We start from the raw sequence: 24,895 nt of genomic DNA on the forward strand, positions 1-24,895 counted from the left end.
AGGAGGAAATGGCAACCCACTCCAGTATTCTTGCCTGGGAAATCCCATGGACAGAGGAGCCTGGAGGACTACAGTCCAGGGAGTCACAAGAGTTGAACACAACTGAGTACCACGCATGTACGCACATGTTGGGGTGAAAAAGAGGGTAATTGGGGGATAAGCTGGGGGCTATTGGGAAAAGGAGAGGCTCGAAGGCATCCTGACATATCTGCCATTTGGGCAAAACAGGATTTTGGAAAGTGGGGAAGGATGACATAGAAATCAGCTACAAGTGCAGGGAATCCAAACCAGAGTGTCAGAGACAGAACCAGAGCTGAAAAGAGCCGTGACGGTTGCCACATTCGGTGGTTTTGGAGCTGAGACTCCAAAGATCAGCACAGCTTGTTCAAGATGCTACATCAGTGTATGGAGGGGCGGAGCCCAATGACCGCCCCCCACCTCCCCTGCTCGGGCAAGGCTGGCGTTGGTCTTTGTGGAGACTGCCAAACCTAATCATGGCTTCAACCTCACGTTCAAGTAAGTGACCCAGGGACCGCAGAGGCCAGTGTCCTGGTGAAAGGGCCAGGGAGGAGACTGTTGCAAACAGCCAATTGCTGACCAGGCCCCCAGGTTGGGGCAGAGGCTGAGAAGCAGGACTGTGTCCCATAGAGTCTCAGCCAATCTGCAGGGCCGCTCCCCTTCAGTGGCGCCTACTCTGCCTGCCTGCCAGTGCCTGTCCGCTGGGCACGTGCCTCATCTCCCCCTCCCCGCCGTCCCCGAAGGCCAAAGGGATCTCAGGCTGCAGATTTGTCCCTCCCCTTAGAAGAGCAGGCTTCAGGTTCTGCAGATAGCGTAAAGCCCCAATTACCCGTGCCACACGCACACCGTGTGCATGTACACAGCCTATACACCCCCTGGAGACTCACAAGCTTGCAGGTAAGTGCGTGACGCCCACTCGTGGGCCTGTTCTCACCAACACAGTACATCCTCTGTACCCAGCTGCCTGTAGCCAGGGTTGCGGGTCCCCGCAGGGCCTGGCCTCTGGAGTTTCTTTGCTGAGCGGGCCTGAGTGTGCGGTGCACGCTCGCTGTGGGCGGGCAGCCAGCTCACTGTTCTCACCTGGCAGGCCCGGCTCTGGCTCCCAGCCTGGGGGAGAACTTCCCTTTGCAAAGTTAGATAACACCAGGCTCTCTGTCAGAGGATTGGCGCTGTGGCTCCACGTGCTGATGCTGGCGCTGGGCCAGGCCCGCCCTGCCAGGCAGCGGGAAGGGAAGGCCTGGCTGCAGCCGGAGCTGGCAGGTGGCCGAGCCGGGGGTGGACGGGCGGGCCAGGGCCCGTGCTGCCCATTGGTTGCCTCGGGCTCCCGCCCCGCCTGCCTCCAGAGCCTGCAGCTCTCCCTGGGCCAGAGCCTGCCTCTCCAGCTGCTTCTAAACTCCCCCAGCGAGCACCTCCCGCCGGGCCATGTCGAGCTGTGACCGGATCGGAGTGGCCCCTGCCATGGACATGCCGGAGGTCCTCAAGTCCCTGCTCGAGCACTCTTTGCCTTGGCCAGAGAAGAGGACAGGTAGGAGCGGAGGTGGCCTGCAATGGCCAGCCGCCCAGGTGCCTGAGGGGTGGGGGCCGCTGCAGGCACCAGGACCGGACAGGCATCTCCAGGCTAGGGAGGGCCCTCAGCAGGGTCTGCCCTTGGCTTCTTCCCCGGGCGAGGAAGGGCCGGGGTGCAGAGAGGGTCACGGTGGGGAGGGCCTCTGCCTCCCTGGGGCTGCCCCCCCAGGCCTGCTGGCCCTGGGAAGCTGCGGCCAGCATGTGGCCACTGACAGTTGCGGGGCTCACGTGCGACCAGGACAGGACCAGAGGGCCCTGCTGAAGGAACGCACCAGATGCTGACGGCTTATTACGTTCCCCCCTCCACGTGTCGGGGTGCAGGGGACCAGCAGAAGCTGTGGGTTCGGGCAGCCGGCCGCCTGTGTCCCGGAGGAGAGGCTGGCCTCCAGGCGCCTGCTTCAGCTCCCGCTCACCGGAGGTGTTGGACCCGGCAACGGGATGTAGGCTGTTATGTAACAGGACCACAGGCTGGAAGCCCCGCTTCCTAGGATACCACAGGCAAACACGGGGTGAGGGAGCCTGTGGAGGAGGGTGTGGACGAGGGGCAGAGCCGGCGGCCGGCACCAGGTGTCTCCTGAGTCCCGCCTGAGAAACCCTGGGGCCACGAGAACTCTGGGGGCCAGTCTGCTCGGGGCGCTCCCTCCCAACAAATATTTCCTCATACCTCTTCTGTTCTGAGACGTCAGGGCCTCATTTCTCAAACCCCAGGGGTGCCTTTAATGGAGCCCAGCTCCCCCAGGCTGCCAGAGCCTGACCCGAGTGCCAGGTGACCCTTCAGGGGACCTTTCTCAGGCCTCTCCCTTCCCTCCCAACACCTCACCTCCCCTGCGGATCCACCCCATCACCAGGTAGCCCCAGCTGTGCCTGCAGGCCCCCCTTCCAGAGGACCCTTAGCCCACTCCCAAATTCTGGGGCCCGAGGACGCACACCACAGCCCCTGCCTGGACACGCCTCTCAGAGAGGCAGGCTCAGGAAAGGAGGGTGGCAGGCTCTGAGCTCAGAGACACCGCCTGAGGGAGGAAGGTAGTGCCCCAAGCTCATGGCAGGGTCCCCTGTGGGCTCTCTCTCATGGAGCTCTGGGCCCCTTGGACCTCATCTGTGGGCAGTCTGTGCCCTCCCGGTACTCAGAGTCCTGGCTGCTCGCCAGAAGCCCATCCCCTCCGGAAACTCACAGCTTGGCCTGAAAAAGAACCACGGCTGACTTTTTCTTGCCATCTCTGAACGTCCCATGTGGGGAGGTGAGGCGGGACGTCTGGATGTGAAGGGCTCCCTTCTTGGCCTGAGCGCTAGAGAAGGCAGGGTGGCCCTATGGCCTAGGGCAGGCACAGGGGGCAGCTGGGCTGCTGGTGGGTCTGTGGGGACAGCTCCCATCTGGGCAGGGAAGGGTTCTTGGGGGTGACTCAGGGTGCAGCTCCTCATACCAGGGCAACAAGGCTTATGAAGCGTGGCAGCAGCTGCTGGTTGCCAGATCCCACTTGATCCCCAGAGCCCTGTGGAACGCCCCCATCAGTCACTGTGGATGGCATAGTCCAGGCCCAGCATAGAGGAACCCTGCCTGCCCCCCACCCCAGGGTCTCAGGCAGAGCTTTGTCAAGAGCTGGCAAACTGACAGAGGACGGTGGGTCTGGTACAGCTGGGCTGGTCCATGGGAGACAGACCAGTCTTAGGACACCTCCTGTCTCTTCTCTATGTGGCCTCTCACTGAGGGTCCAAGGCATGAGACCCTGACAGATTGAGAGATGCCGACGGGTAGATAAAATGAGGGGATGAGGGTTGGAGACTCAAGGGAGCCAGTACACCCCACAAAGACTTCACTCTTAATACTGCCTTCCATCTGCTGTCGCCACTTTCCAAAGCTCCCAGACTCTCCAAATCTTTCATGAAAGTATCCACCTGAAGGCAGTGTACCATGGTGAAGACAGGGCACAGGCCATCAAAGCTGGAATTCCCAGCCGGCATGGAAAAAGTGTACTTGACCCTGGCACAACTCGGGGGTTAGGGCCCAAGTTGAAAACCTGCCTGTAACTTTATGGTCACCCCCAGATCCATGGTTCCACATCCTCAGATTCAACCAGCCACAGATTGGGTAGTACTGTATATGTTTAGTGAAAAAAAAATCCACGTATAAGTGGAACCCGCGTGGTTCAAACCCGAGTTGTTCAAGGAACAACCTGTGCTTTAAAAGTTCTTGACGAAGGGGCTTTTCTCCCTGTGTGCGTTCCTCACGCTGACTTCAATCCCCCTGGAAGGAGGATGACAGAGGTCTGGTTGCCTCCTGCGCTTCAGCTCACAGGGGGGTCATGGGTCACGTGCAGAGCACACCTGGGGTCCAGCGGGAGCAGACATCCGAGGGGAGTCCTGAGGATGGTGAGACCACGCCCTCACAAGACCCTGCTCTCCCTGCAGACTGTGTTCTAGTTCAACGATGCTCCTTGAACCCCGACCGCGGGGCCTCTGGGTCTTGCTGCCCCTGGGCCTCCCTTCCCAGGCTGTGTAGACCCCCTCCCCAACTTCCTAGGGGAGCAGACTTTCTCCAACAGTGCTGATCAGGCTCCAGACTCCTTGTCTTCAGGCTACAACCACCACCCTGTGGCTCTGTCACTCTGGGCCACTCAGGCAACCAGCTTTCTTGTGGGCAGAGAAATCTCTGTCCAGCAAGAGAGTGGGTCTGTGCCCCAAGCCTTGACTCAGTTTCCCCTCTGTCTGTGGGCCCTGATCCCTAAGGACCATTCTTCCTGCTTCCTTGCCTGCCTTTTCTCCTGTGGATCCTCTCCCAGGAGGCATTCCGTTCCAGACTGCTCACCCTCCACTTTCTTCTCCAGCTTCCAGAAGGACGCAGATTCTCAAACCACATGGTTTGCGCTTTTACTCCCCAACTCCTTGGCTGTGCTCAGAGGCCGATACCTCACCTTTCTGCCAGCTTTGGTCACTCAGGCCTCCTTCTTAGGGAACCACAGAGCGTGAAAGCACACCAGAGGTGGGACAAGGCCTTCACTTTGAGCTGGGCAGGCGGGGTCCCCAGGTCAGGAGCTCCTAACTGGAATCACTGTGGGCTACCCAGCAGGAATCCCTGACATGCTTCTCTCTGTCCCCAATCTGTGAAAAGAATACCTGCTTCACAGGCTTGTGGCCAGGATTAAATGACATATCCCAGATGAAAGCATTTACAAACTGTGAAGTGCCACGCTATTTTCTCTGCAAAAGACAAACAGCAGCTGGGCCTGGTTAGGCTCCTTCCACAGATATCACATCTGCCGTCTGACCCTCACTCCCTCCTTTCCGTGTATATTCTCCTAGAAAGAAGTGGATGTGGCAAGGCTGTGGGCACATACACAGGGCTGTCTCCATGGAAACATGTGCTGAGGTTCCTAGGGTCACGGTGCCATCAGTCCTATGCCAAGCAGGACAGCCCCGCTGAGCTGGCTTGGTGGGACCTGCTGGGGCAGAAGCAGGGGTCTGGGTAACCTCCCTTTGGGGAACTGAGGTGAGCAGGAGAGCAGGTGGACTCAGAGCAGCCCAGGCTGCCCTGGGCTTGGCCTCAGTGACAGTCTATGCGGTCGCCTCCGCTCCCAGCCTGGGGGAACCAGAGCAAGAAATCACAAAATTTGCTTCCATGGAAGACGAGCCTGGAGAAGTGGCCTTACACGTATTGCATGTGTTATCTCTAATCCTCATTGTGCTGTGCTGTGCTGTGCTCGGTCGCTCAGTCGTGTCTGACTCTTGGCGACCTGATGGACTGTAGCCCGACAGGCTCCTCTGTCCGTGGAATTTTCCAGGCAAGAACGCCGGAATGGGTTGCCATTTCTTTCCCCAGGGGATCTTCTCAACCCAGGGATCGAACCCGAGTCCCTTGTGCCTTCTACATTGGCAGGCAGATTCTTTACCACAATGCCACTTGGGAAGCCCCTAACCCTCGCTACCATCTCCTAATGGTAAGGCAACACACTCAGAGGAACTGGCTACCCCTAGGGCCAGTCCGCAGGCCAGCTTCTTCTTTACCTCCCATGTCAGGGGCTTACCTTTCTTCTCTACCTGTCCCCCCACCCAACACCGATCACCAATCAGAGAAATGTGAGAAACTCATTTTCACCTAGTGCCAGACACTGACATCGGTGTCCAGCAATCCAGATGACTTTTGCATCCTAATGGGACTGTCCCAAGGCTAGGTTGTTAAGGGAATGAATCCTGGTTCTAATGGCCCCTGTTTCCCAGGTGTGGCTGGGAACTATGCTCAGTGCTTTTACATTACTATCTGTGAAACAGTTTTGCAAGAGAGGGGTGATTATCCATTCTACAGACCAGGAGACTGACGCTCAGAGACGGGAAGGCCACACAGTTGTCGAGGGGCTCCAACCCAGCCTTGCCTGCTTCCAGGCTCCTCCCTATCCGCAGGCTTCCCCGGGGTCTCCAGAACCACATCTCAGGGCAGCATCTCCCCAGTCATCCAAACGCTCATCATGCTGAGTGCTCGCTCATGTGTGGCCCAGGAACCGTGAGACAAACACTGCCCTGCCCACCTGCTGTTTGCATTCCGGTGGGGAGAGAGACAGCAATCCGGAGGGTCAGGGCCAACCTCTCTGAGAGGGGGACATTTGAGCCAAGGCCTGGAGGCTGAGGAAGGGCCAGTTACACCATGAACTTTCAGGCTGGGGGAACAGCACCTGCAAAGGCCCTGTTTGGGTCAAGAATGACACGTGTCTGAGGAATAAAAGGCCACTGTGGCTGCAGAAGGTGAGTAAGTGGGAAAGAAGAGTGAGGTTAGAGAGACCTGCAAGGGGAAAGCCTGCAGGGCCTTGAAGGTCATAAAGAAGAGTGAGGCCATCTTTTCCCTGACTACAAGGTCCCACCCTCCCCCCAACTATTCTTGGGGAAGTGGCCGGTTGGGAGGAATGGGATGTTTCCAGGACAACCCAACATGGGATTGTAGTAAGAGGCAAACTTCAGGTGAATGAGTGTTATGCTCCCAAGTGCTATTCTCAACAGTGTGCCTGAACTGCTCCTTTCCGTCTCAGGCTCAGAGAGGTTAAGTAACTTGCCCAAGGTTACACAGGAAGTAGTCCAAGCAGGAATCAGACCTACACGTTCCAGCTCCAGAGTCCACTCCCTACCAACCCCGCCCCACGGGAGCGACCCTTAGCTGTCAGAAAGTGGCTGTTGAGATGTGGCAGAGCCTTCAGGTAAGGGCTTCTCTCTGGAAACAGTACTCTTAGGGTGGATATCATTCTATATTTCTAAGCTGGGCAGTGGACAAAATGCAAGCCAAACAGGAAACTAAGTACTCTTGAGAGTACTGAGAGATGGGCAAGAGTTGGTGAAGGGCCTCCACCCACCACCTCTCCCCTAGAACACACTGAGACCAAGGTACAGACCGCGGCCCAGAACTCTGCAGCCACAGGTATGTGGGCTAAGGAACAGGCAGTCGCTGGCAAGGATAGTGGTGGAGGGCACGCCATAAGGGTGGCTTTTATTTACTATTCTAGGTTTGTGAATTAAACACGAGTGTTACTTAATGTTAATAATGTTCCAAATGTGTATGACCTAGCTCTGCAAAGTTTTTGTTAGCCCTCCTACTGGCACTAACAACAAAGTGAGCCAACAAATATTTACTGGGTGACTACTCTGAACAAAGCTTTGTGCTCTCCTGCATTTGGGATCGCAAAGCACACAGATAACTGGCCTTTGTTAGTGCTCAGTGGAAGCCTTCTCATCACCCTGCTCTTGCAGACACCAGGCTCATGTCACATTTTGCAGGAAGTCAGGAGATAGGGTCGTACTGTCCTGCAAGATGCTGACTATGAGGCTAAAGAGGTCATTATGGGGTGTCTGGCCAAAGGTTCCATGCTAGAGTTTTAGCTCCTCTGAGCTTCAAGTTTAAATAACTCAAATTGGCATAATGGCTTCATGTAAGGCCCTTGTTCTGCATATGTTCAATTGAATTAAATTTTTAACTTAGGTTGGTTAGCCAGTTTCTGGAACACTAAAGAGTAGAATTTAAAGCCAGACCAGCTCTGGAAAATGGACATTTCACATCCCTTCTCTGCTGTAGCTTAGACTCTAGAACCCACCTTGTCCCCCCATCTCAAAGAATCTTACTCCTCACCCAACACAACCTGAATGAAGGGGACGGGTGGAGGCCCAAGCAATCCATGCCATACACCATTCAGGCTGGCACTTGACATTGCTTCCCACACGTAATCCTCGTATCTACCCTGTGAGGTAGGCAGATTCATTTCTGTTTCCAATAGAAGAATATGTGAGACTTAGGCAGCAGAAGTCACTTGTTTGGACAAGAGGTCAGGCAGCCACTGAGGAAGGTCTCTACCCAGGCCTGTATCTCATCCCCACAACGTCAGCGCTGCCCCAGGAGCCCCACCTCCCTCAAGAAGCTGCTGCATTGAAACCCTAATACTTTAGAATACAAAGGCACTACTTCACAGTTTTAACATCTTAACCATGTAACAACATGTTCTTTTCATAGAGTTTATTTCTTTGTCAGGGCTCTCTATGGAAATTACACTATGGAACACTATGAAACACTGTGGAAATGAGCTAACTGCTTTTCACACTAAGAGGAGGGGCTGCAATGTTATCCCCACTTTACTGATAAGAGACAAAGGCAGAGAGGACGCTGCGGGTCTTCTCGGATCCGCAGGAGAATGAAGACAAGAACATAATGGCGCCCGCCTCCTGGATGGTGCTGTTGAATGTTGCCAGTCGGCAGCATGGCTAAACCCCCAGCCTGCAAGTAAGCGCGAGAGAGAACATGTTTATGACGTTCCTGTGGTGTTTGTGACACACCATTTACCCTGTGGTTATCCAGGGGGAAAAACCCTCTTTGGGGAATGTCAGTACATGAACAGAGGACTAAATCAGAACAAAGTTTTAAAGCCCTAAACTGTTTACCCAGCTTCTTAACCTGCTTACCAGTGCCACTTGCCTGTTAGATCAGTTGCTCCAGGCTGGGTGGTAAATGAAGTGGGTATTATCCCTTTTGAACAGCTGTAGATTTAAAAAATTTTTTTTAACTTTTTTTAATCTTAAAAAAAAACTAAATGAAAAATCTCATACTACATACCACCTTTGTCATAAACGAATGTTACAACTTTCCACTGTTTTGTTACTATAAATCCTCCTTAATACCTTGAAAATTTTTTTCCCTTCAATAGTGTCATATTAGCTATGAAAATATACATTTAACAGTAATCCAGTAAGTCTCTCCCTGGCCAAATTAGCCACTGTCTTTTTTAAACTCATACTTTTCCCCCATACTTTGTTTTAATCAATTTCCCTGGAATGTCCTTTGAAATTTGTTTCTAAAAACCTTTAGGTCAGTTTATCCTAAAGATACCTGAGTTTAGCCACATACAGAATTCCCACTAATAACAACTCTGCAACACACCAGATGTTCTGAACATAATTTAGTACTTTCACTAAACAGAGTGACATGGGCACTGTACCTGCCTCTAGGATAATGGATACATCAAGCAGTGGATTTGTACCCATCAAGGGTAGCAAAGCTATGAAAATGACTTGTTTATTTCATGTTTGCAATTGTGCATTTTAGGGCTTCCCTGGTGGCTCAGTGGTAAAGAACCCACCTGCCAATGCAGGAAACATGGGTTGCATCCCTGGGTTGGGAAGATCCGCTGGAGAAGGATTCTTGCCTGGGAAACGCCATGGACAGAGAAGCCTGGCAGGCTACAGTCCATGGGGTCACAAAAAGTTGGACACCACTTTGCCACTAAACAACAAAACAAAAACAACTGTGCATTTCACATGAACTGGTTTACGCTAGCCTCACAAGGTCAGTCCTTCCCCATCTCTCTCAGATACAGAATAGGAAAGGTGGCCTGCAGAGATGAAGCAATAGGCTGGAGATATCAGACTCAGAAAGTGATTATAATCTAAGTAGTGAGGCTATGAGAACTTGAATTTTGGAGTCAGGCTTCATCACCTATCCTCCGCCACCATCCAGAGTTCCTTCAAATCTTTTGCTTTCCAGGCTTGCTCAGGCGCCCAGCCTCTTTCTTCAACTGCCAGTACTGATTGTATCAGCCTGATAACTTTCAGCTAGCTGGGTGTTGCGGTCACACACTTACTCTATGAATCAAGGACTGTGCCCTACATCTCGCAACCTCCCTCCTGGAAGGGAAGAGTCACTGGTCTCATAGGAACAAATAAACTAAAGTCACTGGTCTCATAGGGATAAATAAGCCAAAGTCCCTGCTACCTAGTATTGTTTGGGTTCAAAGCAGGGTATGATTCCTGCTATCAAGAGGTACAAAGTTCGGGTGACCTGTAGGAGCAGGTTCCTAGAAGGACTCTGCATGTGTCCGCCTCCCAACCTCACGCTTGACATTTGTATGCACCAAGTTTCCTGATGAACTTCTTGGAAGCATCTGCATATATTTTGAGAGGGAGGAATTTTGGTTTTTTTCTCCCTAGGAAAAAGAAGGGAATGTCCTAGAGAGGAACAGAATTTCAGAGCTGTTTAGGACTTGAGATTTATCCAGCCCAATTCCTATATTTTATGGACGAGGAAACAGGCTCGGGTGAAGCAACTGGACTTTCCCAAGGTCACAGGCTAGTTAAGCACGAGGATTGAAGCTCCTACTCCCGCCCTGGCTCAGGGCCCGGGCCCTCTCTCCACCCGCGGCCTCAAGAATGCGCCCTCCACGCTAGTGTTTATCTGGCCGCCACGCCCGCACCAGAAACCCGGAATCAGGGGGTAGAATCTGACACCATCTTCAGCGGCAGCCAAGCCTGCTCCGTCCGTCCCTACGTCCCTATGGGCGGGCAGGTCGCCGTCCCCGACCCTGCCCTAAGCCAACCTCTAGGTCGCGGGGTAGGGGAGAGGCGGGGTAAAGGCTGCGCTGTGAGTGCCGGTACCACGACCCTGGGCAGAGTCCCCAGAACAGAAAGGCCCACCCGTTCCCTCCCCGCCGCAGCCCCGCACGTGCTGCGCCTCGTGCACCGCCCCGGGTCCCGCCCCCCGCCCTCCATTGGCTATTCCGCGCCTTCCTCCTCTTCCCCCCGCTCCCTACGCGGCGGGACTCAGCTGCAGCTCCACGTGATCCGCGGGGCGTGGGGGGGCTGCCGAGGAGGGGGGAAACGGCCGCGGGGACCCCAGGGGTCTCTCTGATAGGCTACCCCCCGCAGGCATGGCCGCTGCCAGCCCCGCCTCCTCTGGGTGGCGCGTCCGGAAGGTGGCGAGACTGGGATGCGAGGGAAGGGAGAGCGGTTACAGTGGTCCGAGAGAAGGGCAGGGGTTACGGCGAAGGCGAAAGCGCGGGTTGAGGGGCAGGAGCTGTCGCCGGAAAGGGCCCCCCAGACCCAGGCCCAGGCAGGCGCCAATCAGGTGACAGCGAAGAGGACGGGGCGGGGCCTGCGGCCCTGTTTCTCACCTGGCCCCGCACGTGTGGCGTTTACCCCAGGGGCGGCCTAGCCAATCACGAGTCGGAAGGCTGCGCCTGCCCCCTCCCCCTCTCGCGGGATGGGCCAATCCAAGGCCGCCATCGGGGGAAGCTGGCCTGGCCTTATGAATAATTAATAAGCCAGAGCCTGTCCGCCCGCGGGGTAGGGATGGGGGGGGCGCACCGCTGCGCGCCTGCGCAGTAGCTGCCCGTGTCGGCAGCTGCGGCGGGTCGCACGGTTCCGTCCCATCTCGGGGGGCGGGCGGGCAGGCGGGCGGGGGAGGCGAGGCGAGGCGAGGCGAGGCGCGCGCGAGCCGAGCGCGGGGCACGATGTCCGACGCGGGCGGTGGAAAGAAGCCGCCTGTAGAGCCGCAGGCGGGGCCGGGCCCGGGGCCGGGGCGCGCAGCCGGGGAAAGGGGCCTGCCGGGCTCCTTCCCTCTGGTCCTCAAGAAGCTGATGGAGAACCCCCCACGCGAGACGCGCCTCGGTGAGGGGAGGCGGCGGTGGGTGGGTGCTGGGGGGGTCCGGGGCCGCGCGCTTCTGGGGGCGGGGTTTCTGCAAGGGCGGGGCCTTGTGAGGGCGGGGCCGGGGAGGTCGGAGGTCCGGGTGAAGTGGTCCAGCCCGGGGGATGGGGCCAGGAAGGATTCGGGGACTGGAGGGCGAGGCGAAAGGGGGTAGGAGGGGGTCGCGGATGAGCTGAGAGAAGCGGAATCACGTGGGGCTTGGTGGGGAAGGGTGGGTGAGGAAGGCAGTCGGGTGGGGGTCGCGCGGAGGAGGTTCATTGGGGAGGGTCCGGGGCACGCGCGACGTGAAGGGGTTACCGAGGAGGCTGATGGGGGTCGCAGCAGCTACTTCAGTGACGCTCCAGGGTGCCTGCCCTGGGGACCCCTGCATCAGAATCACTTGGGATGCTTATTTAAAATGCCAATTTCTGGGCCCCACCCGTCACTGGATCTGCGGCTTCAGACAGGACTCTGCATTTTAAGGGGCACCACCTCTGATGCTGGGAAAGGTTGGGGGCGGGAGGAGAAGGAGACGACAGAGAATGAGATGGCTGGATGGCATCACCGACTCTGTGGACATAAGTTTGAGTGAACTCCGGGAGTTGGTGATGGACAGGGAGGCCTGGCGTGCTGTGATTCATGGGGTCGCAGAGAGTTGGACACGACTGAGCGACTGAACTGAACTGACCCGACCCCACTTCCGTGATTCCACAGTCCGCTAAAGTTTGAGATGCCCTGATATACCGTAGCGAACTGCTTTCCTTTATGGTCGTCCTCCTCCCAGCGGGGAGAACCTGTCTTCTTCCCTGCGTGTGAATATCCCCAGGTTCTGGATCCTCACTGGAGATTTCTTGGAAATGAGTTTCAGGGCTGCTGCCGAGGTGGAGAGGGGTGTCAGGAGAAGAGACTGGAGGTGCCTTCTGAAGGGGAGATTGGGATGAAGGTAGAGGGTTGAGGGTCAGAAAGAGGTCACTGAGGCTCTTTGCCTGGTTGTTTGGGACTGACCCTGGACTTTGAGGCCACAGCGTTGGTCTTAGTCCTGTTTGCTGCTATGTGTGCTCAGTCAAGTCCCCTCTCTTTGGAACCACATGGACTGTAGCCCACGAGGCTCCTCTGTCCATGAGATTTTCCACGCAAGAATACTGGAGTGGGTTGCCATTTCCTCCTCCAGGGTATCTTCCTGACCCAGGGATCAAACCGGGTCTCCTGCACTGGCAGGCAGATTCTTACCACTGGGCCACCTGGGAAGCCCTTGTCTTGTTTCATAGGCCACAAAGGTCCTTGGGGCTTTTGTGGAAAGCAAGTTTGGCCTTGTTTTTGGTCTGAGAGCATGGGGTTCAGGGAGGCAGCAGGAATACCACCTATAGTGGAGTTTCAGGTGCACTGAGATATGCTTTCTATCTTCTGAGATTTGAATTTCCAAGAACCATTGGTGTCGTTCAGGGATTTGGAAAGGAATGGGTCTTCTGTGAATTACCGCTCTTGGGGAATTCATTTTCTTTTTAAAAATGCCATTTCTTTTCCTTTCTTGGGTGTGTTCTGAGACTCCCATCCCTATGGCTATCAGGGTCAGGTTATAAATAGCTTCAGCACATTAGGTGAGGCCAGGCTCTCTCTTTCCGCTTCAGGACCTCATATGCGCAGACCCTTTTGTTTATTTTTAAGGCAATGCTTTGTTCCAAATCTGGGGCTGAGGCAAGCTGTCCTGGGACAGGTGTGCAAGTCTGTCAGGTTCTGTCATATTACCGAATAATAATCATCCATAATAATAATTCCACCTTAACATTTGCAGAATTCTTTCAGAGCACCTTGACAATCTTATTTAGTCTTCTGCAGCCGTCCTATAGGGTATTACCCCACTTCTCAGATGAAGAAAGCAGAGGCTCAGAGCGGTGAGGATGTTTCCTTAAGGTCACATCACCAGTCCTTACATTGTATCACTGGTAACCACTGATGAACATCTCCTACAATTAAAACTCCATCTTATAAAAACACTGATTAACAGTGTGCTTAATTACTTAGGCCAGACGAACCCTGGAACTTGGTACTAGTCCTCAAGTATGGCTCTTTCCGTCTTCTCCCTTCTGCCTCCTTTAATCCCCACGACCCCCACCCAACAGGAATCTCAGTCATTTCTGAACAGAATGTAGAGTCAGTGTCTCAGGGAAGGAGAACACGGAGGCCATCTGGCCCACCCAGCCCACCAAAGCTTGGCTTTCTTACTTCCCATTTGGTTTTAAACCAAAGCCTGGTACAGAAGGCAGTTGCAAGAATTCGAGTTGCTTTGTATTAGTAGCCATGACCAAATTCTGTTTGTCAAAACCTCCACCTTCTTAACTCACTGGGTGTGTCCATTTTTATTGAACCAACAAGCTGCTTTTTGGCTGTCTTAGGTCTAGGAGTCCATGCATGACTGGTTTACTTCCAACATAATTGTATTTGATTTCTGTTTCATTTCAGAAACCAGAGTTCAAAGTTGTCGCCCTCAATTTGAAAACCCATTATGAGCTTGTCATGATCTTATCTCCCACTTCCCTCATTTGCCTCCCTGTCACTCGAATTTTCTTCTAACCTTGTCACATTTTTCTGTATTTTTCTCAATTTGCCCTTTCTTGGATATCATCCACGTGTATAACTTTCGGGCTGAGACAGTTAGGTGGGTTCATGTCCCCACTGATTGATTAGTTTTGCTTTGAATGGGAGCATGCTTTCTTCTACAGCTCCATGTGTCTCTTTCTTCTCAGAAAACCTGCCTGAAGTCTTCTCTGCTCATTCAGGGATAAACAAATGGTCTCTGGAAATGGTTGCTCTGAAAAAGGTCCTGAAAAGACAGCTCCAGGCCCTCTCTATTTACAAACCCAGCCTTCTTCTTTCAGTATGCTCATCTTCCTGGGGTCTGCTGTCTTGCCTGCTCCTTTATTGGTCCCCACAGTCTAGAAATGAATCAAACACAATCCCTTCCCTGAGCAAGCTCACCATAATAATGAATGCCTGGGGTGTGCCAGGAGCACTACAAGACACTTTCAAATGTTACCTCTAGTCTTCACCAAAAAGGGAGCTTTATTCTTACTTAGAGTGAAGGACACTGAAGCTGGGAGAGGTTAAATAACATGGCTAAGGTCACACATTACTGCAGTGGGTGGCAGGCAGGGTGGGGACAGGACAGAAGAACAAGCAAGTTCTTGGCCTGAGGAGTCAGCCCTCCTGATAGCAGGAAGGGTCAGAAACCCTGCTCCCCATCCCCTGACCCCCGTCGGTAGCCTCTCTCCAGCAGATGCTAATCCCACAGCCCTTTCTGAATTAGCCCTGGTACTACATCAGGCCTCAGAGCTGGTGGTGAGCATGAGCATCCTAGGAAGTCCAGGCATGGATGTACAGCACATGAGGGTATGTTGCCATCTCTAAAGGAGACCAGTGGTCCTGGTTCAAGCACCAGGTTATAACTGGAGAATAGTGTGGGCTCTTAAAATGCATGCACGGATGGATTAGGACTCCGAGAGAGGTGACTCTGCCCTGTGAGGCTCACCACGTGCCTCCTGGGGTTGAGTTACTCTCTCAAGAGATGTCTCATCACAGATTTTGTGTCTGCAGATAAGGAAAAGGGGAAGGAAAAGCTGGAGGAAGACGAGGCTGCAGCAGCCAGCACCATGGCGGTCTCAGCCTCCCTCATGCCGCCCATCTGGGACAAAACCATCCCATATGATGGCGAGTCTTTCCACCTGGAGTACATGGACCTGGACGAGTTCCTGCTGGAGAATGGCATCCCCGCCAGCCCCACCCACCTGGTGCAGAACCTGCTGCTGCCGGTGGCTGAGCTAGAAGGGAAGGAGTCAGCCAGCTCCTCCACGGCGTCCCCACCATCCTCCTCCACCGCCGTCTTTCAGCCCTCGGAAACCGTGTCCAGCACAGGTTAGTGATGGGCCTTCGGGCAGGGCCACCCGCCTTATCCAAGGAGATCCACTTCCCAGGGGGCTGCATGGTCCCATTGGACCTCCCATGAGCAGAAGCCCTCTGCTCCCCCACCCTTCAGCACAGTCCCCCAAGGCTGGAGATAAAAATAGCCATCCCCTCAGCGGCAGCCGGAGCCTTCCTGTCGGTTGGTTGCTGCAGATGGTCAGCCCAGTGCAGTGAGCAGTCCCAGTCGGAGGCTTCGCAGGAAAGCAGTGCCATCCTGCCTTTCCGCAGTACTGCTCTCTACCGCCATGTGCTCTTTGCCTCAGATTCTTAGGAAGCTCAGGCAATAATAATAACAACAGCAAACATTTATTTAACATTTATTCTGTGCCAGGCACTAACACATAATCCTCACAAAACCTCCTTACAAGATTGATACTTTTATCCCCATTTTATTTTATTTAGCCGCACTGGGTCTTGGTTGTGGCATGTGAACTCTTAACTGCAGCATGTGGGACCTAGTTCCCTGACAAGGGATCAAACCCAGGCATTGGCAGTGTAGACCACCAGGGAAGTCCCCTGTTATCCCTAGTTTATAGGTGGGGAAACTCGGAAGTTAGGTTCACTTGCCCAGGGTAACAAAGCTGATGGGAAGTGGAGGCAGCACTTGAACTCAGGATGTCTGACTTTTTAGCCAGGTACTTCTCAGGCACTGCCACGAAGAAGGCATTTCCACGGCCAGGAGCGATACCGTCTTTGGGATTCCTGCTTCATCCTCTTGTCCTTTTTCTGTTTTACATCCAGTTGGTTGGTTTTCATGCCTCTGGGTCATGAACCCATCAGAGGAGGCATGGTCCCTGTTTCAGGGGCTCTGCGAAGCTTTCCACAGGCTCAGTTCAAGGCATATAGGCTGATGTCTCCTGGGAAAGACCCCACGAGCTCGTGTGGAACCCAGGAAACCTGTACCCAAGGAATTCTCATGCTCTGTTTTTTTTCTTTTTATAATGGAAAAATGTTCAAATATGACTATGAAAGGCTGCTATAATGAACCTCCAGTAACCATCACCCAGCTTCCGTAGGAATTAGCTCATAACCAGTCTTGTTTTCTATAACCTCCTTCATTCCTCTAACCTGATTATTTTCAATCAATTATAAATGTGAAGTATAAGGATTTTTTTAAGAAACAGAACAGAAATAACCAGTTTTACATCTGAAATTGACAATAAATCCACCAGCATTCAAATTTCCAAAAAGTTGTCTCATAAATGTTACTGTTTTACAGTTTGCTTGAATCAGGAGCCAGACGAGACGCACACATTTCAGTTAGTTATGTGTCTTAAATCTCTTGTAGTCTGTGCGGTCTCCTTTCCTTTTATTTCTCTGCAGTTTGTTTGTTGAGGAAGCTGAATTGTTTGTCCCGTAGAGTCTCACGCATGCTGGATTTTCTGGTTATACCCCTCTACTGCCTTTTAACCTGCTCCTCTGTCCCGTGTTTCTTTGCTGTAAACCGTTCAGCTTCAGAGGCTTCAGCTGATTGCAGCTGAATTCTTGTTTGAAGGCAGCTCATTTTTGTGCTGGTCAGGTTGTCCCGAAAGGCTGGTTCCATGTGTGGGTAGGGGACAGAGCTGGAAATGAGCCCTCTTCTTATATCTGAGGCCCCCTAGGTGGAATTTCCCTCGGGTTTTGTATTTAAGTAAACCTTCTTAATAAAGTATGGCGTCCAGAGGTGCCCATATCATAGGTGTACCACTCGGCGAATCTTCAGAGTGAGCCCACCCATGTAACTACCCCCCAGTCAGGGCAGAGAACACTGTCGGTGTGCTGGAAGTTCCTCCTGACCCCACTCAGTCCTCACTCCCCAGAGGTAATCTCCATCCTTCTTTCCATAACCAGAGATTCATTTTGTTTATAGATGAACGTTCTGTAAATGGAACTGTATATTACGTTCTCTTCTTCTTTAAGTAATTATAAGTTAATTACATTTATACTTTCATATTTATAGCTTCCTATAGCTGGCTTTATAGTAATATATAAATCATGTGTTTATCAGTGACTAAAAATACATTTATGGAACATACTTATGGACTACTGTGACAGAAAAACCATGATACAAATAAAGTAAGATTTATGCTGAAGAGTTATACATGTGATAGAAATGAAACAGTTTATTTTTCAGTTCCTCTGTAGAAAGGACATAAGTAGTATGTATTCTTTTGTGACTAGCTTCTTTCCTCAACTCCGTTTGTGAAAATCATCCATGTTATTGCCTGTAGCAGAGCTGTGTTCATTTTTTGTTGCTGGATGATATTCCATGTTTTATTTTGCCACACTATGCGTTATTTGGGATCTTAGTTTCCACACCAGGGATCAAACCTGTGCCTCCTGCGGTGGAAGCACAGAGTCTTAACCATTGGACCACCAGGGAAGTCCCTCCATGTTGTATTGCATGACCACACCACAGTTTTTACCCACTCTTCAGCAGATGGACACAAGAGATGTTTTCAGGTTGGGGTTATGACTAATAGCACTGCCATGAACATTTGTGTGTGAGTCTTTTTTTTTCCCTTGTTTTTTTTTCTTTTTTAAAAAATTTCTTATTTTGTGAGTCTTTGTATGCATTTTCTGTTGGGCATTTTCCGAGGAGTAGAGCAGCTGAGTCTTCGGATACCCAGTGTTCGAAGGGAAGGATTCTGACTTGCACCTAGACTCACTCTAGATTGTTTGAGGACCACCTGCCTCTCTGTCTTTCAGAATACTCCCTGGAAGGGAAGTTGACTTGCACCCAGTCAGCTTTTTGTAGATGTTGCCAAATAGGATACAAAGTGGCTGTTGCCATTTATACTCCCACCAGCAGTACAGGGGAGGTCTAGTTGCCAGTCTTTGGTACCTTGGCTGTTGGTTGTTTATTCCTATAGTTACCATGTTGGTCCCTGGCCATTCACTCCTCTGACACTCAGCCCTGTTTGTAATTAACCTGTCTGATAGGATACAAGTAGGTTATATGCACGATCCAGTTAAAACCTATGTCTGATCATGTCACACCTCTGCTCAGAACCCTCTAGTGACTTCTTTCACCTCAGGGGGAAAGTCAAATTCAGCGGCACTGTTGATGTCCGGACCAGAGTTTTTTGTTGGGGTTGGGGAAAGGGCTGTCCTGTGCACCGCAGCATGTTTAGCAGCATCCTTGGCCTCTACCCACTAGATGCCAGTGGAACACACCCCTCCACCCTAACAGGGTCACATGTCCCCTGCAGAACAAACTTGTTCCCGACTGAGACCACTGCTTTATTGGGATTAAAGGTCCTACACTTTCTATTCCCGTCACGTTACTCCCTCCTCTTGGTCACTCCAGCCCAGTGGCCTCTGCTCTTCTCAAGTCTCCCAGTGCTTGCCTGTGCACAGATCATGCACTTGGTGTTCGCTCTTTCTGAAATGTTCTCCCAAATATCCATGTGGCATCCAACACTTGTGTATGGATGTTTGTTATTTATCTTACTCAACGTCATCCTTCCCCATAGGATAACATTCCATGAAGGCAAGGATTTTTGTTTTGTTCACTGCTTTGTCTTTGCCAGGACAGTCCTTGGCATATAGTAGGTGTTTAATAACGTATGTATTGACTGAATAATTATTTTGTGTCGTCTTACAAGTAGCATTGAGCAAGTAGGCCAAAGGTATAGATTTTTAAAAAATAACTTATCCCTGATAACATATAAGATTTGAACAGGGTTTTGCTTTTTGCTTTTTTGGCCAGATTTAAATTTTAGTTTATTTACCATCCATGTGACCCTAGGAAAACCTTGTCGTTTCTCCAAGCCTTGGTTTCCTCATCTGTAAAATAAGGTTAACACCCATCTCCCTTTCAGAGTTATCATGAGACTGAGAATGAGCACAGCCACTGATTCGTCTCAAGGGATTCAGAGATGGAAGCCGTTTCATTATTCAGTCTGTGTCCCTAAACCATTGTAGTTCCTGGTGAGATTCAGCTGTTTCTCATTGCTTGAGAACTTGAAACCACAAGAAGCTAAGGGGGTATAATGATTTAATGTTTTGCTTAACATTTCTGGGGGGAAAAACAATCGGAAAATCTTGTCTTTTTCGAAGGCCCCTGTTTCCTTTTGAGCATTTTGTTCCTAAAGGGAAGAATTCTTTCCGTGTTTGTGTTGTTGAATTGAATCACATATGCCAGTCTGGCTTGTGGGGGTGCCCGTGCTCTTACAGTTTTTCTTCCCTCAAAGCAGCAGTAGCTTCTGTGACATTGAGATTCAAGTAGGTGTCTGGGTATGTGACATGAGCCTTGGCTGTTCAGTGAGTCTAGGCTTTTTCAGGACTACCTGCCTCTCTCTCTTTCAGAATCCTCCCTGGAAAAGGAGAGAGAGACTCCCAGTCCCATCGACCCCAACTGCGTGGAGGTAGATGTGAACTTCAATCCCGACCCTGCCGACCTGGTCCTGTCCAGCGTGCCCGGCGGGGAGCTCTTCAACCCTCGGAAGCACAAGTTTGCCGAGGAGGACCTGAAGCCCCAGCCCATGATCAAAAAGGCCAAGAAGGTCTTTGTCCCTGATGAGCAGAAGGTAACTTGGTACATCTGCAGCAGTGGAGGTGCAGCGTGGGACCAGGGGTCAAGGGGCTTTCCCCAATTTCCGTTCCATTTCCCCAGGAGGAAAATTTGACCCTCCTTGGGGACACATCGAGAAAGGAGTACATTCAGAGCTTTGGGCCACATCCCGCAGCAGTTGAGAGAAAGGCATTCGGGTGGCGTTTGGCCCCAGCTTGACTCCCCGCAGCGTTTCTCTTTCCATTCTGGTTGCCGGCTATGCCCATGCTCTCACTTCCCTGGCTTCAACCCAGCCCTTGGGCAAGAGCTCAGTCGGCCACAGAAACCGGGATTGAACAACCTCACTTTGAAGGACAAAAGATAGCTGTACATTGCTATGCCAGGGATGAGCCAGCAGCAGCCTTCACGCTGATGCTTTTATAGGAGCTGGGATGGGGGTTGTTGTTCAGTCACTCCGTCGTGTCTGACTTGTTGCGACCCCATGGACTGCAGCACACCAGGCTTCCCTGTCCTTCACCAGCTCCCGGAGTTTGCTCAAACTCTGGTCCGTTGAGTTGATGAAGCCATCCAACTATCTCATCATCTGTTGTCCCCTTCTCCTCTTGCCCTCGATCTTTCCCAGCATCAGGGTCTTTTCCACTGAGTCGGCTCTTCACAGTGGGACTGGGGAGGAGAGGAGGATTTTGTAGTTTTTTCCCTTCCCCACTGTGAAAAACTCAGAAAAGGGACTTTTCACCTAAGCTTTGGAGTCAGGCAGACCTCAGGTTCCTCATCTGTAAAATGGGAATAACCATACCTGCCTCTTGAGAGGTTTCTGAGGCTTTTACAGTAGTAACGATGAAAATGGTAAACCTTTATGGGGTCCTTACTATAAGCCAGGCATTGGTATAAGCACCTTGTACATATAAACTCTTCTAATTCTCAGGCAACTCTGTGAGGTAGTTACTGTAATTATCCCCCATTGTAAAGATGAGGTGGGGAGACATCATGACGTTAAGGAACTCACTCGGTTCCCCTGCTAGAAAGTGGCAGAACCAATATGTGAACTCCGGGAACTGGAGCCAGGGTGCAGACTCTCAGCCACAGCCTGAGTGAGGCAGGAGTACAGACAGTGCTGTATGTCGGAGCAGCAGAGAGAGACCACTGGTAAGAGGAAGGCCCATCCTTCCACCAGTGGTCCCACTTGGATTCTGTGAGGTCTGTGGATAACGCTCCTTGGGTGTAAGGGCTGGGCCCCTGGGAGTCCCCAGGTCCCAGCTGCACCATGTGGGTTAAAAGAGGAACCGGTGTGGGTGGGGTGGAGTGCTGGCAGGAGGGGAGGGGTGGGTTCTCTTATGGGAAAGAGGAGAGACCCACCAAAGACCCTTCCCCACAGGACGAGAAGTACTGGACGAGACGCAAGAAGAACAATGTGGCGGCCAAGCGGTCCCGGGACGCCCGGCGCCTGAAGGAGAACCAGATCACCATCCGGGCGGCCTTCCTGGAGAAGGAGAACACAGCCCTGCGGACGGAGGTGGCGGAGCTGCGCAAGGAGGTGGGCAAGTGCAAGACCATCGTGTCCAAGTATGAGACCAAGTACGGGCCCTTGTAACCCGCGCCCCCAGCGGGGCGCTGCCTCACTTCAGACCTCTGCCCGGGGCCCCCGAAACCCACCCCCGCGTGGAGACTTATGACTCGTCGTGGGCGCATGGCGGCGCACCTGCCCCGGAGCCTTCACGTTCAAGCTTCATTATCATACACGACCAGTGCAGCGACTTCCCTGGGGGCCGGCCTCTTCCCTGGCGGAACTCGAGAGAATCTATGAGGCGGTGAATCAGCCTTCGTCTCTGTCCTTGGCTGTCGCAGCTGGCCCAGAAGGGGACCTCTGGAGCACGGGCTCTCCTCTCCGAGGGGGCCCAGGCTTCCCTGACTCTCCCTCTTCTCCAGCCTGGGCCGGGCCAGGCCCGTCTCTGCAGAATGAGAGTGGTGATGGCTGTCGCCCTTACATCTTCTCAGGTAGCTGGGCGCATTTCCAGGCAGGGCGGGTCTGTCATCCTCCCCAGAAAGTCTTAGCGAGAGAAGCCTCTGTTCCCATCTTTCTCAGAGGTAGAAAGACACGCCAGCTCCTCTGTAGCGTCTGTGTGGGCACCAGGCCATGGGGGCATGGTCTCTACACAGCTGGGGATGACCTTTGCATTTGGGCCTACAGCAGAAGGTCACCCAGCCGTTCCTGGCTCCCTCACCCCTTTTCTCTGTGGCTCGAGGCCTGGGAGGAGGAAACCCTGGTGAGGGGCTCCCTGTGCGTTCCATCCACTGCTGGGAGAGATTCCCAGGGCGGTGGTCTTTGCGCCCTGGTCACCGTGCTCATCTACTTTTCTCCGGGGCACTCATGGAGGCTGCCTGAGTCTCCTTTGTCCCACCAGACTGGGCCTTTGGGCCTGCCGTTTTTCTTCACCCAGTGACCAAGCTCAGATCTTGGATTTTAACGGAAAAGTCCCCTCATCTGGGAAGCTTAACTTCCTGGAGCAGGGACGCACCTTCTGCATGGTGTTCAGATAACTGGCCTCCACGGTCCCCTCCCAGCCTCCCCCAACACCGCGGGTGGAGAACCGGGCATGTTTCTCGAGAAGCTCCCATTCTTTCTTGCTCTGCTTTCTCGTGCGGGCCATGCCCGAGCCCACTCTCCCCGAAAAGCAGAAGAGGGCTTCCTGGTTCTCGCTTCAGGATCCACCCACGTGTGAGCAGCCTGGAGGGCATCCCCGGGCAGGGCCCCAGTCACAGGGTCCCACCCAGCTCATACGGAAGAACAGGCTCCTGGGACTTGGACATAGGCTAGAAACCCCTCGATCCGGGTCCCAGGAGACGGCCAGCCGTGCAGGCCCAGCCAAGGCGTGGGTGGAGGGGCCCACCTCACAGCTGCTCCTTCCTCTCACGTCCGGCTGGACTCGTCCTTCAGTTCTGCCCGGAAGACTCGTTACGGACATCCGCGGAACCCTCTGCTCGCTGTGGTCAGCCGGGCACCTGGAGATGGGTGTATTTATTTGCTCAGGGCGGGCAGCCTGTGGTAAGGAGGGGTCAGAGGTGACAGGCACACTTTTGTCACGTTCACCACTGGTTTTATTTAAAGTGGTGGTTCCGAGTCCTGGGCCTTGACCCCTAAAGACTTTTTATAACAGATGTTAGGAGCAGGGGAAGCCATCCTTGGCCGTGGACCACACCCCAGGGGAACACACGGCCCTCCGGGGACCTGCACCCCCACCTCTCTGGGGAACTTGACAAGGGTCCCTGAGGCCGAGGGATCTCAGTGCCCCTGCCCCCCCAACTTTGACTTCGTGGTTCTATGAAAACCATGTTAACACTTTCCACTCTTGTAACCACAACAGGGCAGTTGCATCCAGCATGTCCGTGTCCTGCCCTGGGCAGCTCGCCCGCCTGGGCACTCTCGCTCTGGTCTGGCCACCCACCAAGAGGGCACTTCTCATTTTGTTATTGGGAGAAGAGCCACCAGCTTAAAAGCTCTTCATTTTCTTTGGCCAGAAAGTGTATGGTTTGTGTTTTCTCGGTTTTTTCTTACTCCCCTCTAAGGGATGGACATTAAGTCTCTGGGTGGCGTCCACTCTCCGACCCCAGCAGGTGGGGTGATGGCCTGCTGTCTCTTCTCTCTGTCCCTCTTTCTGCCTGTCTGGGTGCCATCCCCTTGCACCGCCCCAAACTCCCCCGCCTACCCAGGCAGTGGGTGTTTCGTTCCTTCCCAAAGTGCTCATTTGGAAAGAGCGTGGCTGCTGGCCTCTTCTCGAAGAGCCCCTTTGAGTCAGGAGTGCAGCGGGGACAGGAAGGAGAGGTCCGTGGAGATTGACATGCTGGGGAAAAGGGTGCTCAGGTAAGCATGTCGTCTTAGTCCTTGCGGGAGAGGTGGTTCCTCCTCAGTTTCCATCGTGGAGTTGGGAGTCTCCTTGACTCCCTGCCGGGCTCTCTGCATCTCAAAACTGACGGCCAAAGACTGAGGCTCCTGTCCTCACGTCTTTGACATTCTCTGCAAAGCACCAGAGACGAGAGATGCCAGTGTAAGGGGCTTTCCCTGGGCTTGCAGTGGGCTGGGACAGGCCATCCCTTCCTGAGCACCCCCCCTTTTGCCTCAGTTGCAACCTCTGAACAGATCAGGAATGAGCTGGAATGTTGCAAGAATATGCATATAATAAATGTATATCTAGACATAGAATATATGTATTTAGGGAGAGCTTTCACAGTGGCCAGCAGTCTTGCGGAGGACCTGGGTAACTCTTACCTTTGACCCAAGGCAAAGGGTTTGCCTGTCTGGGGCCTGAGGGTGGGGAAGGCACGTAGCAGTGACCCTTGACTCTGGGTAAGCATCGCCCTGGTCAGGGAGACCTGCTGTGGTTCTGGCAGGCAGCGTTTGCAGTCCTCCAGGCAGAGGTGGGGTAGCTGGCAAGGGGGCCAGCTGACAAGGGCCGCTCTCTGCTGGGCAGCTCTCTATCCGGGACCCTGGGAGCAAAGGGCTCAAAGCCCCCTGGTTTTCATGGCAAAGCCCCACCACCCCAGAGCTCCTTTAACATCTGTTAATTAAGTGCAATAAATTTTTCTAGAAAATGGCAAAGATGACTTCCAGGTGGATATTGCTGTCTTTCAGTGTCGGGGACGCCAGAGCACCACTTGGTTTTATTTTTCTAAGTGCATGTGATGTGACAGAGTGTGTGGGGCTCTGCGCCCTCCCCCAGGAGCTGGCATTCCAGAAGGCCCCTCTCTCCTTCACCAGTGTTGGGGAAGGAGGCACGGCGCAAACCCCTTCTCCCCAGCCGGTGGGGGGCAGATGCAGAGCGTAGCCCACTGGCCTTATGTGCGTGTGTGCGTGCGAGTGTGCCACTGCTGGTGGGCCCGAGTGACGTGGCGGGAGGGAAGCTGGGAATGTATCCTTTTCAAACAAAATTAAATATTTTGAGACGAGA

The 24,895-nt window shown here is 53.1% G+C and overlaps 1 protein-coding gene and 1 long non-coding RNA gene across 4 annotated transcripts; one reads left to right on the top strand and one right to left on the bottom strand.

Annotated features, from left to right (window-relative positions):
• The first annotated feature begins 1,376 nt into the window (after nt 1-1,376).
• TEF (TEF transcription factor, PAR bZIP family member) lies at nt 1,377-24,895 on the top strand. 2 transcript variants are annotated; one of them, XM_055395086.2, is made up of 4 exons: nt 1,377-1,543; nt 15,092-15,409; nt 19,748-19,968; nt 21,328-24,895. In XM_055395086.2, the coding sequence occupies exons 1-4, from the start codon at nt 1,441-1,443 to the stop codon at nt 21,541-21,543; spliced, it is 858 nt and encodes a 285-aa protein (XP_055251061.1). In that variant the 5' UTR covers nt 1,377-1,440; the 3' UTR covers nt 21,544-24,895. The 2 variants fall into 2 exon arrangements, with proteins under 2 accessions (XP_055251061.1, XP_055251059.1); XM_055395084.2 differs by lacking the exon at nt 1,377-1,543 and adding an exon at nt 11,185-11,484.
• On the bottom strand, nt 8,084-11,185 carry LOC129536265 (uncharacterized). 2 transcript variants are annotated; one of them, XR_008681785.2, is made up of 4 exons: nt 10,989-11,185; nt 9,183-9,325; nt 8,509-8,583; nt 8,084-8,323 (listed from the first exon to the last, which is right to left on the bottom strand). It is a non-coding gene; the product is annotated as an uncharacterized LOC129536265 (long non-coding RNA). The 2 variants fall into 2 exon arrangements; XR_008681784.2 differs by having other exon boundaries at nt 10,735-11,184.

Source organism: Moschus berezovskii, chromosome 6, assembly GCF_049115385.1.
Source record: "Moschus berezovskii isolate FMDL1 chromosome 6, NW_MosBer_1.0, whole genome shotgun sequence".
In the NCBI taxonomy this organism is placed as follows: Eukaryota; Metazoa; Chordata; class Mammalia; order Artiodactyla; family Moschidae; genus Moschus; species Moschus berezovskii.